General features: G+C 40.3%; 1 protein-coding gene across 3 annotated transcripts in view; it reads left to right on the plus strand.

The window, feature by feature from the left end:
* Positions 1-15,936, plus strand: part of dbn1 (drebrin 1) — an 82,747-nt gene continuing 66,811 nt past the window's right edge. The window contains exon 1 of one of the 3 annotated variants that reach the window (XM_017704295.2): positions 1-239. In XM_017704295.2, the coding sequence (XP_017559784.1) occupies positions 157-239 (83 nt within the window). In that variant the 5' untranslated portion in view covers positions 1-156. The remainder of the gene's footprint in view (positions 240-15,936) is intronic. The other 2 variants (XM_017704296.2, XM_017704297.2) reach the window with 2 other exon arrangements.

Below are 15,936 nucleotides of genomic sequence, written 5' to 3' on the forward strand. Positions count from 1 at the left end.
AGAGAGAGCAGCAGCAGCAGCAGCAGCAGCAGCAGCAGCAGCACTGTCTCTTTGTTCCAGCCACAGAATCGTCCCCCCTCCACCTCCAGCAGTCACTCTCTCCACTCTTCCCCATCGCGGTGCTACACTGGCCTGGATGACTGCAGCAGCAGCGACATGGCTGTGAATCTCAGGACGAACAGACTGACCCTGCTCACGGCTTACCAGGATGTTATCGACGAGACGTCGGCCACTGACTGGTGAGACCATATTCATTTTTTCCCCACTCGTTTTTGTCCGTGGCGCATCGGCTTTGGCTGTTCATTTTCCCCGCGATGAGGTTTCCATTGTGGCGGAGCTGAGGATGCTTCCATGCCGCATCCCGAGAGAGAGAGAGAGAGAGAGACAGAGAGAGTGTAACTAGCATTGGCTTGGTTTGAGGGGAAAGCGTGTGAAGGCTATCGCTTTAGCTTTTTGAGCTGGGAATAGAAGAGTCCGTTATCCGCTTCTAATGAGAAAATGATCCCGAAAGTGAGCGGGACGGAGGGGGAATTTGGATTAGTTTCAGTCTGAATGTGAGCATGTGAGCGGCTCTGAGGATTCCAGTCGTACCAAAGCTATTCTTCGGGCTAAAGAGGGATTTCCACTGCAGATAACGCTCAACAGCCAGTGTCACCCACTGACGAGTTGTGCAAGATTTCTTTATGGTTTGTTCAATCGATTTGTTCCGAGAGCCTCCCGCACGGCTGCGACTCGTTAGCTCGAAGCTTTCAGACGAAAACCACTCCTTACGGTTCAGATATCCACTTTATAACTGGACTCCAGGCTGTGTCCGTGGAGCCGTTGTGTCCCGGCACAGGGAGGAGGAGATGGGCGAGGCCAGAAGTGCCAGACTGACTGACATCTCTTTATTGTGAGCTTCTACTTTCCTCTCACGCTGAGCTCATCCGTTATCAGCACCTTACACCTGAGCTACAGCTGCGGGTCTTCGAATCCGGTCCATTTTCTGTAGCTGTCGTACATGGAGTTTAGTATCTCTTTGTGGTGAGGTAAAGTATTCTCGGCCTGTAGATTTCGGTGCAGCTGCAGAGCCACTCGAGCACATGGTCGATATGGTCGAAACTGGTTTACCTTTGTCCTTAGTGTTGCCACGTTTGTCTCAGCAGACCAAAAAGACTGACCACATCTGATCCGAACTTACAGGCGACTCTGAGTTTTATCCATAAATGTAGTCACAGCAGAAGAAGCACATAATGGCATAAAAGATGCTGTATAGAACCATGAACATTCAAAGAACCCTCTGCATGCTTCACTGGTGAAATGGTTCTTCAGATTTACGGAGAACATGTTGTATATGGTTCTATATAGAATCGTTTTGAAAATGGTTCTATATAGCACCAAAAAGGGTTCTGCTGTTGTTATGATGTCAAGCTTGTCACAACACAAGAACCCATTTTGGTGCTATATAGAACCACAGTCTTTACTAAAGAACCCTTGAAGAACCGTCTTTTATAAGAGTGTCACCTGAACTGCAGTCATTTGGTGTTAACAGTTATGTTCATCCCACTCTTGGCAAAGAGGCTTCCATCAAGTACCAAAAAAAAAGTTATTTATAACAATAGCGGGATATTTTTTGGTGCTATACAGAAACCGATTTGTCAGATTCTCTTTAATGAACCATATACAGCAATTACATGGTAGAAGATCCATTTAACAATGTAAAGAACCTTTTTTGAATTCAAATGGTTATTTAAGTGTTTGCATTTCTGTACTCACTTAGCAAAAAGGGTTCTTGACAGTAACAAAAACTATGGCTTTTTACAACAGTGGAACCCTTTTGGTGCTATATAGGACCATTTTTAAAAGGGGTCTTTAAAGAACCACATACCCTATCAAAGAACCACATAACCCTCAAAAAAACAGGTTAATCCTGCAAATAACCATTCATGCATTCACATGGTTCTTCGAGTTGTGACGGTTCTGTATATAACCATTGCTTTTAGTAAAGAACCCTTGAAGACCCCCCCTTTCAAAGGTTGGATAGAATCATTACCTATACCAAAACATTAAAGAACCGTTTTAAGGATGTCATGGATCTCTGCAAACAGATGAAGCACCTGAAGATGCTATAACTACTACATTGTTTAATGCATTTACAAAGTATATATATATGTATACACATCTTTTTACTGAGACAACCTCAATAACCCAAATGACTGCAATAATCCCTAGCGCAACACATTGTCTTTGACACCCATACAATGATTGGATAATCTACTGACTCTGATTTGGAGAGCATGGAGTCATCGCAAACCATCTAGGGACCCCCACTTACAATGAGCCAGATTCAGATTTCTTCACCATGTTCAGCCCCCATATTTGCTTGTTTGTCTGATTACTGCTCCGATTCAACTGATATTGCAAATTGCCCCGGGCTTCCCCCCATTACTCACACTTGAAGTGAGGTGAACAAAGACGTAGCTTTTCAGCCATGGGTGACCCTGTAAACAACTGTCCTCCCCATCTAAATCACCCTTGAACTCAGGCCCAAAGAATGTGTCTGCCCTATATCAAACCCACACAGTTTCACTCAGAGCCACACAGTTTCTCGGCTGCACCACCAAGCTGGTCTCAGTATGACTGTAAGTGCGTGCTTTTATATCTTCACATTTGACCTTCTCAATAAGTGTGGCTGACTGTCCATGTCAGAGATGACACCCATTCTCCCTGTTCTTCTGGCTGGCGTTGGTCGTGTGCAGCACTACAGTGTGCACGCCAACCACCCCAACACACACATACACACTCACACTCGTCAATAAGGCCCCCACGGCCATGAAACCTGAATACAAAGCAAGCTCTGTGCTGCAAACTGCAGTCAAACACCCAGGGATAACCAATGCACAGACCACCATCTGAACAATACCACCACCTGAAGGTGTTCTTCAAAGGTAAGCAGATAAAAACAGTCATCCCTAAATTATCTTCTCTAGCCTGGGTGAGGAGGTACTCACAAAGCCTTCTGATGATGGAGATAAATGTGTCTTCTGTTGGCTGTTAAAGCAAAACTCCGTCAGTATTCTTTACAGGGAATATGATAGGTCCTGATAAGGGTGCCTTAGGTGAGGGTTTTTTGAGTTATTAAAAAAAGATGATGGAGAACATCAGAGTTATTGAATATCAAACAGTCAGAGCCGCAATTAGTGTGCTGTACAATATGGCTCTGCAGCTGAGGCACTGAAGGTTATGCATATATTTTACCTTAATATCTCTTTAAGAGTAATTACAGTTTCCTAAGTTTATTCCAGCCTGTTCATTTCACAACTGTTAGAAATTTTGGTTATGGACAGAAATAATTAAAAGTGGGTGTGGTGAACACAAAATTAATCATTCAGTTAATTAAGATACAGGGGTATCTTCAGGCATGGATGATCCAATGGATTTTAAATAATCCTAACCCTCTCTTCATTCCCTTCTCTAACCACTGCCTGGCAACTGTCACACTATCCACCATTACCTCAGTCAAGCTTTCAGGCCTTTTTTCAGCATTAAGCTAGCATTCCTGTAAATGTACTTTGAGTTTGAAACTCCAGATATTCAAAAGATGTTGCTGGGGATCTGTAAAATGACACCTAATACTTCAACAGAGTGGAGAGAAAGAAATGCTGCATCATATCATATAAAAAGCACAATTTTTAAAACAAAAGCTAACATTCTAGTCACAATACAGTAGGATTAGATCTGATACAATTTGATCCAGTATGATATGTTGTATCTTTATATCCCTAATAAAAAATAAAAGTTACTTGAGATCATGATATCTACCACTACCACTTCGTCTCTGGTTCCCCACCATCATGAAGATCAATCTGGCTTTTGGGCAGTGCTTTTACAGTTGATTTTTGGGCCAATGCATGAACCTTTTAAATGTCTCCCAGATATTCAGTCCCCAAACCTAGACAAGTCCTGTCCTGGCTGAGATGAGTAAAGTGGCTTTGAGTAATTCATTGAGGAGCTGAACTTTAATCTATCAGCACATGCACAGCTTGGTAGTGCACTATGGACTAATATAACACTTTATTTTTGCTTCAGTGCTACTGGAGATTGGTGGGGACACTTACACGGTACACTTGATTAGTTTGCAAATTATTCAGAGGAGGCTCTAAAGCTATAAAGATGTTTCTTGTTCTTGGTAGCAAACACTTTTTCACACATATAAGCAGATTTTGATTTATTTGTAATTTCTGATTCACACACGCATCTATTCTTGAAGCTGAAAAGAGCACCCCTTGTACTCTGGCTCCTTTACAGCAACTACCTTTTTTGAAAGAAGGGATCATTTCTTCCTTCAGAACCAAGCTAGAAAGCAGATGGGCTGAAGCCTTTGTACTTTTTGCCTTGCTCTTCTGAGCAGCAGCACAAACAAAGCTAGGGAATTTTGAGAGTCCACACAGAGAGGCCCTGGAGACACCTCTCCTGCTTGCATTTGGCTGCCAAGAAATGTCAGAGAAGTCGGCGGGAGGACCAGGAATTCTCAGGTCACGTGCTGTGCCAGTTTCTTAGGTCTAATCATTTTGCTAAGGTTTATGTGTTAGGGCCAGACTATGAAATCACCTGGGGGAGTTTTACCAACAGAGTCCAAGGGTCTGATGCCTGCATTCCTCCTGGATCAAGTCACCATCTTAATCATGTTCAGCCCTCCACCATTTGTCATGACTGACTGCTGCTAGATCATTGTGAGAGGGAGGACATAAATGCCATTTCTTTGACTTTGGAATGTGTACTCGTAAATTTAAGTGCACAACTGAAATTCACACCAATTGCTTTGAGAAGGGCACAAAAAGAGCCGCCAGCCACCAGAAAGTACATTCTGAGAAAAAAAATGCAAATACATAGTATTGTAATTGATGAAAGCACACGCTGTGTTATCCTTTTTCAGACATGCATTGTGTGGACAAATGTTTCTTTACTTGCTCTTCTCATGGACTCAAGGCCATCTGTGAAAGACAGCTGATTCAGAGGATGGCTGTCTGCTTCTCTACCTGACCTGTAGTCTATAGCATGTAGAAGTGATTGAAGAGGATTGTTGAATGGCTCTTGAACCCTGGCATTACTGGAGTGTAAACTTGTCGATCTCCCAGTTTCGATAAGATCTGGGCCACAAAGGCTTTTTGAACAGGACTAAGTAGCATATGCACCCACTTTTCAGTGCTGCTGCTGCAGCTGCTAGTAATCAATAAACGCTTCACTTGTTTTCCTCAAACTTGTGCTTCTTTTTTTTTTATCTGTGATTTTTTTGGAAAATAAATGCTTGCATATGTCAGATTGCTCTGACAAGCTGTTCCAAAATTTATGGAGGTTGGTCCGCAACATTTTCATTTTCATTCTGGTTCTCAGTCTCAAAATCTTACATTTTTTTAAAGGCACAACTGCATGTACAACTAAAAGCACTTTTCTTAACATACCTAATGAAGGAAAAGATCTTGAGAGAACTGGATGCTCTTCTGGGACTTTTCTGAGGTGCACAAAAAGCAGCAGGTCTTCCCTGTTGAAGAGCTTCATAACCAGAGCTGAGAGACTGAATGTGAAAATGTGAAGAAAATCCATTGGTTTTTTGGTCATGGCTTGTTAAAATGCCACTATATGCCATTGGTTCTATATCGCACTAAATGCCATTATAACACTATCCTGGCACAAATATTTGGAACTGATGTTTAATTGTCCTGAACATCTGCTGACTTCTTCCTTTTTGTATCTCACTCTTAAAGTACGACAAGTATGGAAGTGATATGAAGTTTGTGAATTATATTTTTTCCACGTAAGGGTCTAGGGTTTGGGCCCGTTTGGTGGTGTTAGTGAGGGAGAACAGATGGTGAAACCTTTTTTTCTGGAATGTACTACCAAATCTTACAAGTCTTTTTAAGGAAATGTTTATGAGAAGCCTGAGCCAAGCTGAGTTATTCCTCTCAAGTGGGATTCCTAGCAGGCTTTCCATGCCTGGATGGGTTAGAACATCTGGCAGTGCCCTCATCCACTGCCACTCTCTGATACCACTCTCTGGTGCTGACTGGGCACCTCCCTAACATCTGGCTGGAGAGATAGGCCACCATGTGGTTGTGCTGGCCTACTGGGCTGGTAATGACTATGCTAATAGTCCCTTGTGGATTTCAGAAAAGCAAAAGCAGCTTTTTGGTACAAGTGAAAATGCTCCCCTGATTGCCTTTGAGGTGCCCATCAGCAAGTGATAAACAGTATCTTCAAACTTGTCAATGCTTGATAAGGTAGGTTTGTCATGTTGATACAGAGGCTACATTCCAGGTCTGCCCAAGGTTATCGCTTTATGTCAGATGTTTGCAGGCCCAATAAAAGCACACAAAGAACCTTTAAAGGAGCAGGTTATTGTAATTCTGAGAAGTGGCTGCAACAACATTGTAGCATGTTTTATGAATGTTGGATCTACTGGGGTCAGTCAGAGTGCTGTTGTACATCCACTAGACACCCTTAGTTTTGGTGGCTTCAACGCATACTGTCTCGCTGCAACTTCCCTTCAGGAAGCGCTCTTGCTAAAATAAGTTTACTAGTTTCCCCCAGGTGCCAGCACTTGACATAGTCCTCCTCAGACAGCTCTGTGTCTCTTTTTGTCAGGCCTTTCCTTCATTCTCAACCATCTCAGACATACTTGTCATACAATAGAAGGAAGGCCACTGTGGTAGCAACCCCTGTTGCTCCAAAAGCAGTCTATTACTTTGCTGTCCAGAATAGTTTTTGCAGTTAGACCATCTTACAGGACATGTTTTATAAAGCCAAGCATAGCCATATCTAGATTTTGATCATCTGAAGGTAATTTGTTTACTTCACATACTGTATGCCCAAGCAATCTGAAAGGAATTTTGTGGTGCCTTAAAGAGCTTGATTAACATGTGTTTTATGTCCAGATAATATCTGGATATACTTTGTCCAAATTCCATTCACGTTTTTCACTCAAATGCGCCCTCAGTGTAACAAGATGAGATCCGATCTTGTTTGGTTGCTTTTGATTGGGCTAACTCTACAGTGCAAAAATTACATTGACACTTATGTTGTTTACATTTGACCTCTGTTTATTCTTTCTTATGCAAAACAAAGAAGGCACCAGACTTGTGTGTCCTCCATCTTGTGTTTCTTTGTTTATCCTCACACCCAGTGCTTTTCAGACGCATTTTTGCATATGTCAGTTTATGCTGATATAGGAAGTGCATTCCATTTACGCTTGTGTTGAATGTGGTCAAGATCCGGCTATGACCAATTTTTAATTATAAATTTAGGTCCTGTTATTTTGACCGAGAAAAATATCCACCAGACTATCTGCTTTTTCTGGCCTGAAGCTTGAACACTGAATATAATATGTCAGACTGCCAGTTATTTGTTTTCCTCAGGGATATATTTCCTTGTTTATTGTGTGGTCATGTACACAGTATAGGAGTGTTTGGTTGGTTTTGATTGGGCTAACTCTACAGGCACTTCACAAGCTCCATGTTATTAGGTCAAATTTCCTTATTTAAAACTTGTGATGATAATATAGACTATAATCATGCAGCCGGGTGAAATCTGAATGGGATCTAATCACCAAAAATACATGCAAGGTATAAACAGCCTCTAAGACAGTGAATTCATTTTTGTCCACTAAATTATTCTCAGTTATGTTTCATGCATGAGAGAAGAATCCTACCTCAGATCAACTTTAGGCTTTGAATAACCATTATCCGAAAAGGTAAGCGTTGTAACAAGGCTTCTCAAAAGTGATTGTTACTCATTATTCATGCTGCTTGCATTTTCACTTGTTTACTATTGTTTACTATTCATTCAGGTTCATCATGCATCAAAGGTTCTAATATTTTTAACCCCACATGGTACATCAGATACAGCATCCCTTGGGCAGACGGCTCCTGTCACTGTTTTCAGTTTAACCCCTCGGAGCGGTTTGGGAGATTGCCCAGACTGATTGCAGCAATTACTGCAGTGTTTATTTGCTGGAAATGTTACTCTACTTGTTATTTGGTAGTCTGCAGGGTAAAGGCACTGCAGAAGATAAAGGTGCATGGGGACTTTTAAAAACTGCAACAACGCGTGTCTGTTTAGCCTATTTCCTATTTTCAGAATGTGTATATGTGATTTAAAAATGGTGTATAATATGTGTATCAGTGTATGGATGTGAAAATGGACTCCAGTTCTTTTCCGGAATTTCATATTTTAGTCTGAAAGCCTAGTTGGCATGTCAGTAAATAAAATTTGTGTGAAAAAATGAGTTCTAATCCCTTTTGAAAATTAGTATTTATATCCTCCAGTATGAGCAGCAGGAACCAGACTCCTATTCGTGGATAAGGCTCAGGGATTTATGGGAAATAATTTGCTCAGTGTGGGTGTTGCTTGAAAGTGAAGAGCTTTCAGAAAGAGAGGAGGGGAAGTGATCTGAGAATCCAAAAGTCATCATAAAAAGCCATTCATACTCATGGTTTGTAGATTATGAGACATGGAAGAAGCTTTCTATTCCCAGATATTTCACCTCATTACTTGACACACACACAAATCTAACTAACTAACTAAATAAATAAACACACACACACACACACACACACACACACATATACATACATATATATACAATATATATATATATATATATATATATATGTGTGTGTGTGTGTGTGTGTGTGTGTGTGTGTGTGTGTGTGTGTGCGCCTGTGTAAAGCTTTTTTGCAATTTAACATGCTTTTAGTTTTGTTACGTCTTATGTTGTTCAGATAGCTTTTCCTTCAGGTTGGCTCCATTGTCTCAGGTCACCACTAAAAGCCTCTCTTGTCAGCACCAGTTAGTGTTTTACTGCGAGCTGTAGTTGGTGCAGTAGGTTATCTGCGGCATGTCTCTGTGGGTGGATGGTAGCATAGCAGCAAGGCCTCTGCACTCCTATGAAGTCCATCTGGCTGCCTGCTCAGCCTCGTTCTCATCCGGAATAACACCATTCGCTCTGATTAATTCTCAACCCGAGGACTAAAAGAGTTTGCTGTCAGCCAATGCAGGGGGATTTGGAGATGAGAACGTACACTTCGAACTGTACTCCCATGTCTCGTTGAAAAGAACGCAGCCTGCTTAATTCAGTCTACTGATATTAAAAGCGTTTAATAGTAAAGGTGACAACACCACCCCCAACTGAGCTACCAGCCCTTCATTTATTTATTTTCCAGTCAAAATGTTCATTAAGGATACTTTTCAGTGTCAAAAGCCTCAACAACAAAATAATAATTAAGTATTTTTCAGTAGTGTGTCTCCCTTTTGAAACTCATTTTGTTTTTGAGAGAATTCTGCTGGCTTTCCAGGCTTCCAACAACTCCAAAGTTCAGTCTTAGAAGTTGGTTGCACTTTCTGCTTCACATCATCAAAATTCTCCCAATTACAAATTTACACTGATTCCATAATACCTTACTTCACATATCAGACGTCCAGTTTTGGTGTGCAGCTTGATTTTCTCTTATCTCTCAAAGATGAAAATTCTGTTTATTTCGTGGTGACAGTGTTAGTGGTCTACCAGGTCTTGCCCAGTTATTAGAAGTTCCATTTTCTCTATATATTCCTCTCTAAAAAACATTTGAACTCCAGTTTTGAAAACTCAATTTTTTCCACTTTTATCTGCTTGATTATGTTATATCTAATCTCAAAAATAGTGTGAAATCAAGAGTGGTCAAATTAAATAGAGATTTGATATTATATATTCTATTAAAATATATGTCCTGCTTTTTTCCCTCACACTCAAAAATGAATAACTTAATGATTATTTTGACTGGAAATTTAATAAATAAGGGTGCTCTGTGACATTTGCACAGTACTGGATGTCATGCAATGTGAAAAACTACATAAGGAATTTGTTTGACTTTACTTAATAATGCAGTCAACTTGGTGAATTAAGCATGCAGTTACCCTGATGCTAACTAGTGGAATATAGGCTTCTATTACTTGAAATTTAATGGAATTGCTTATTTTTACTGGAAACGGAATAAATGAAAGGGTGATCTCTGACTTTTGCACAGTACTGTTCAAGGTTTAAAAAGTCCTGCCATGATTTTATATCACCCAGTTGATGTCACTAAATAACTGTACCTACCAGTTCGATCTCATTAGCACATTTCAGGTGGTTGGAACACAGTCCTGGAGAAGACGGTTATTTTATGAATATGAAACAGGCAGGTTTGAATTTGGGTCATACTTCTGATTTTTTTATATAAGCTGTATTTGTTTGAATACTGGTTGTTAACTGCAAGGGATTGTTTCAAATGCATTTTAGAAACGCCAGAAGCAGTTTTTTTTCCCCAAAAAATTGTAACGTTCCATGATCCAAATGAAAACTGTATTAGTCCAGTAAGTAATCACTCATGCAGTTCATAATCTCATAATCTTGCAATTAGATGTAAACATCAAGAGGAACGGTAAAATCACACTGCTAGAATATTTCTTTTGGTTAGACTTTGAAATGATTTGAGGACTTACACTGTTACCTCTGGCTGGGGTTCTGCATCCCCCTCCATCTCAACTGCTCGAAGGCTAGTTTGTGAGGGGGAGGGAGATTGACTTGCCTGCAGCCCAGAGCGAACAGAGTGTGTGTATGAAGAAAAACGTTTGATGTCCAGCTGTATTTCAAATATGCTCAGTGGAGGCCATTGATCCAGGGAGCTGTAGAGGAGGACAGCAGCGGTTTAAACACACCAAGCAGAATGTGATAATGTCACAGGAAACGGATCACAGAAACATGAATATGCATGGATATTCAAATGAACCAGTTAAGAATAAGGGTTAAGCTGGGAGTTTTTCGCTGACAGTTAGAAAAGGGCCACTGATGAAGTCCAAGGGCAGAGGGTGAAGCATGCATTACAGTTTCCAAGCGTTTATTCTTGCATTTAAATTCTAGGCTGTCAAAAAACAGCCTCTTTACTGATGCTTATTAGAGAATGTAAAAAACAAATGGTTAGTGAGCTTTGATGAATATAATCTCTGCTTTGTCTATGCAGATCTGGAGCTTGTTGATGCCGTATGATGACGGCCATGTTTCAGTAGTACTTATCTTGTCAGTTGTTGCCTTGTCTTTCTCTCAGCTTCATGCACATTTTCCGAATTATGTCCACTCCTGAATTCCAACTATTTTTGCCCTTTTTTTTAGGTAACAGTATATCATACAGTGTCATAACACTGTAAAACGTTATATGTTAATTGCATTAGTTGAACCTATTTTTTGGGGTTTACTTGTTAAAATTACTATTACTAATACTACAAATCTAGAAAAACATACTTTTTCTTGTCTAATTCTTAGTTACTTCAATAAATATTGTTAAGATCAATTAATTTGGATAAGTTCTGAAGGCTGCAGTGTCTTTTGCTTAAAATGCTTCCCAGCATTTTTTTGCTTGTTTTTTTTTTTGGTTAATTAATACTTACTTATCTCATTTATAAAAAATAATTCTCTTTGCAGTATGATATTACATTGTTGTGTTATTCTCACCATGATGGTGTTTTGTGTTCGGGTTTACCAGTTCGGCCTGGAGTCATGAACACTAACAAAATTGCTAACAAGCATTAAGCTATTAGAGTCCTCAAAATAGTGATTCTAATCTCATCAAACCATTTATTCAATATTCTATGAAACAGTCCATTTAATAGAAAGAAGTTGTTTTGATGCCAGTGCATAACACAAGGAAGACTGTTTGATTCAAGTTAACCTACTATTTGATTCAAGAGTAACTTGAAAAAGTAGAGTACCATCAGCTCAGTTGTAACCCTTTAAAAATACTGGGCTGTTTGAGTTTTCCTCACCTGCTGCATAACTGTGTATCTCTGAAAGTTAGAAAGTAACTATAACTCACATATAAGGTTATTTGAGCTTGAACCTGTAAAGTAACTTTAGTTATTTTTTTCAAGCCAATAAGTCTGCATAGCTAATGTACGTTTACAGTGAAACCACATAAGTGCTAGTAATCAGGCTGACCAATCAGAGCTCCATCATCATTACTGCAGTCCAAGCAAATGTATGACAGAACAGCAGACCAAGCAAGTAAGATTTTGGCCATTATAAGACAAGCAAGATATTGACTATAAAATGCAGTGGTTAAAAAAAATTACATTCTCATAGCGTTTAAAAAAACATATCTGACTTGATGTGAAGGTTCTGTTAAAAATCTAAAAAAAAAAATCTTACTTGGTGTGAACAAGTATTTAGACTATGCTATATTCATTACGCTAATTATACTTTGCATAACCTGTTAACTACATTAGCCTCAGAGCAAACCTTGGACAAAACATGTCCTGACTGATCATCTACATTTGGAGTAAGGGGGATGTTGTAAGTTAGATTTGCCATTATAACGCACACATACAAGAGTCTTTTAGATTTAGAAAGAGAAAGAATATTATAGAGCTGCATGTGTGGTAAGCTGTGTCAGTTGGTGTAGTTAAAAGCAAAATAACGTTAACAGGATCGATTACAGGTTCTTTTAAACAGGGAGAATGGCTCAGGGGCAGCAGGACATCTGCAGTAGCTGATCGATTCTGGATGCGTCTCTATTTCTGGCCTCAGCCATTAGTGCAGTTTATGGTGAATGTGTATCAGGAAAAAGGTGGAGGGCAAGGATGCACAATATAATTGGTTGTTAATCATCATTGTGGTGTTGGCCTCACCGTACTGATATCCCAGAAGACTGAAATACGCAAACAGCCATCAAAACATCAGCATTTCACATACAGTCCTGCAGTTAAGCTAAACAGGACTAATTAGGCTCTCCTTGTAATGAAAGATGCAATTGGTCAGTTTTCTTTAGACACACACGAAAGCACATTGTTTGTCATGATAATAAAAGTTATAATGATAATGTCACAACATGTGTGAGTCAAATACTGATGCTGGATGATTCCTATGGGGATTATATACGAGCTCTGTGTGTGCAATTCAATGCCTGTGTCAGCAGTGTGTGCACCCTGAAGTAGCCGAATTCACTTATCAGAAGGGGTGTCTGAATACTTTTGAAAATATAACGTATTTTGCCTGTATATGGTGGAGGAAGAAAAAGACTGCTGGAAAAAAAACAGAAAGAAGACTTAAAGATGGTAGATAGATATGAAGAGTGTGACTGCATGATTTAAAGGGAGGAGAGAGAGAGAGAGAGAGAGAGAGAGAGAGAGAGAGAGAGAGAGAGAGAGAGAGAGAGAGAGAGAGAGAGAGAGAGAGAGAGAGAGAGAGAGAGAGAGAGAGAGAGAGAGAGAGAGAGAGAGCGAGAGCGCACAATATTGAAAGGGAGGGTGAGGTACTGGTAGGCCAAACTGCAGTTTGCTGAGGTAAGCATGCTGTAGAAGCAGAGGCCCATGGAGGAGGGTGCTTTTGGCAAGTGCATTGGGGGATCGACAGTTAAGCTCTTACACCAGGCTGTTTAGGCATTCTGGGTAGTCACTTCTCTGATCCATCCTTTCTGCCCGGATGGAAAGATGACTGTGCCCAGTCAAATAGTCAAATAGTCTTTGTGCTCCCTCCCTTTATTCAATCACCCTTGTTTTTACTGTCTCTTGTATAGGTTGTACAGCCTAAACCCCTAGTGGAGCATAACATCATTAATGGCTCCCACTCATTGATAGTCTAATTCAATGGCTTTTTAGAAAAATGGGATGAAGGGGGAAATGCAGACTGCACCGGGCCTCGTCATTCTTGGCAAAAACTCCTTTTTCTCTGCTCTGGAGGGGGCGGCCGGACCACTGCAGTGGAATTTTAATACCCTGCAGACATCAATCAGTTTGAATGGGGCCTGCTTCAATCCTCCTGTGTTTCCTGTGCTCTCTGCTCCCGTCTGTCTTCCTGGATGTGCGTGTAAGGGATTATTATTCTGCAAGGAAAGAACATTTGAGCAGAAGTAGGGAAATACCGGTATATATTAGATCAGATGCCAGCAGTATACTTGGCTGTTGAGTTGAAATCATTCCATGTATTGCAGTCTTTTGTACAAACGGTCTGATCTTGATATCATCGCTCAAAATCATGACATTGTTTTTGTACGACTTGAAAAGGACAAGACCCAGCTAAATCGAAAATCACTCTGTCTGGGACAAAAAGGTACAATGGAAATCTTGGCTTCTTTGTGCGAATTAAGACCCATGACTGATGCTGTACAAGGAGTGTAGATAACCGCAAAGGCTAAATTTAGCCGCTGGAGGACAGTGTTAGTAATAGAAAACAGAAAAGGTAACAAAAGAATGGGATGTCACCTACTCTGGAGCCATTTTCTGACCTCTCTTGAAGGTAAAAGGATATCATTAAATTAACAGTTGTGGTTGGATGTTGGTGTTTTGTAGAGCTAAAGATATCTTTTTTGCCTTTTGAATTACAACCCACATTTCAAGTCTTATTAATGTTACTTTGCTTATACCCACTCTCACAGCTTATGACAATGCAGTTTTGTCATACTTTTTCTTTCTGAATTCAAAAGTTTTATGCGTGTTATAACAGCTTAAAATATTTTTTATTATTTTATTTTATTTGTTATTTTCACTAGTGTATGCACCAGCAAAGTAGCGCAAATGTGTCTTGTTACACTGTACCCCCATATATGATAATGACAATACAGTTGGAACTGACTCTAACTGAACTAATGTTTTGGCAAAAAATCCAATTCAAACAGCCGTTGCCTTACCCCAGGCAAAACACCCCAGGTATTTAGGGCTTATATTCCACCAGTTGGCAATGTGCAAACTGTATGCCTAAATAAAATCATTGCATACTTGCATCTAACTGTGTTGAGCTGTTGAATAAAACAGACTTGGTGGTTTCAGTGCTTTTCTACAGTGTATGACAATGTTCTCTACAAAAATAGCCAAAGGTACAGACAAAATGAAAGGTTATAAATAGCTTCTTCTACTGTTTTGAGATAGGCTGCATGCATTGGTTCATCTGTGTAGTTTGGTTTGCATTTGAGGCAAATAAGTTCACTAGACTGCTTCTTTCTATGGCTGAAAGATTTTTATATCAAAATTTGGCCTGTGAAGCACCTGTAGTTGAGTTGGCCAATCAGAAGCAACCAAATATCCATGTGCTGCATACATGACAGAAAAACCACAACTAACTACCAATTTGGCACACTACATTCAGCTACATCCAAGTGGAAAACATCGGGGGTCTTCTTTGCCAAAATAACTGGACCTTAATATCTTAATTCATAGAAAATGATCTATATTTAAATTGCAGTGAAAATATTGGTCAAAATATATATTAGATTTTTCCTCAGCTTGTTAGTCTGACCCACTGCAATTTGGTTTATAGCTCAATATGTATCTGCTATCTTAGAGATGTATTTACATACGATTCTGTTTTCTCTGGTACGTTGCATTACATCCTATCAGAGTGTCTTATTTAGAAGATCTTATGTAGGGGGTCTTATTTGAAATAGCAGATTTTTATGTGCAAGTGCAAATCATATCATGGGTGGTTCTTTGGTTATATATATATATATATATATATATATATATATATATATATATATATCCATCCATCCATCCATCCATTATCTTCCGCTTGTCCGGGGTTCGGGTCGCGGGGGCAGCATCCTAAGCAATGAAGCCCAGACCTCCCTTTCCCCAGCCACTTCCACCAGCTCTCCAAGGGGGATTCCGAGGCGCTCCCAGGCCAGCTGGGCGATATAGTCGCGCCAGCGTGTCCTGGGTCTTCCCCGGGGTCTCCTCCCAGGTGGACTCGCCTGTGACACCTCCCGAGGGAGGCGTCCAGGAGGCATCCTAACCAGATGCCCGAACCACCTCAGCTGGCTCCTCTCGACGTGAAGAAGCAGCGGCTCTACTCCGAGTCCTTCCCGGATGACTGAACTTCTCACCCTATCTCTAAGGGAGAGTCCAGCCACCCTGCGGAGGAAACTCATTTCGGCTGCTTGTATTCGCGATCTTATTCTT

This window comes from Pygocentrus nattereri, chromosome 16 (assembly GCF_015220715.1).
Source record: "Pygocentrus nattereri isolate fPygNat1 chromosome 16, fPygNat1.pri, whole genome shotgun sequence".
NCBI classification, from domain to species: domain Eukaryota; kingdom Metazoa; phylum Chordata; class Actinopteri; order Characiformes; family Serrasalmidae; genus Pygocentrus; species Pygocentrus nattereri.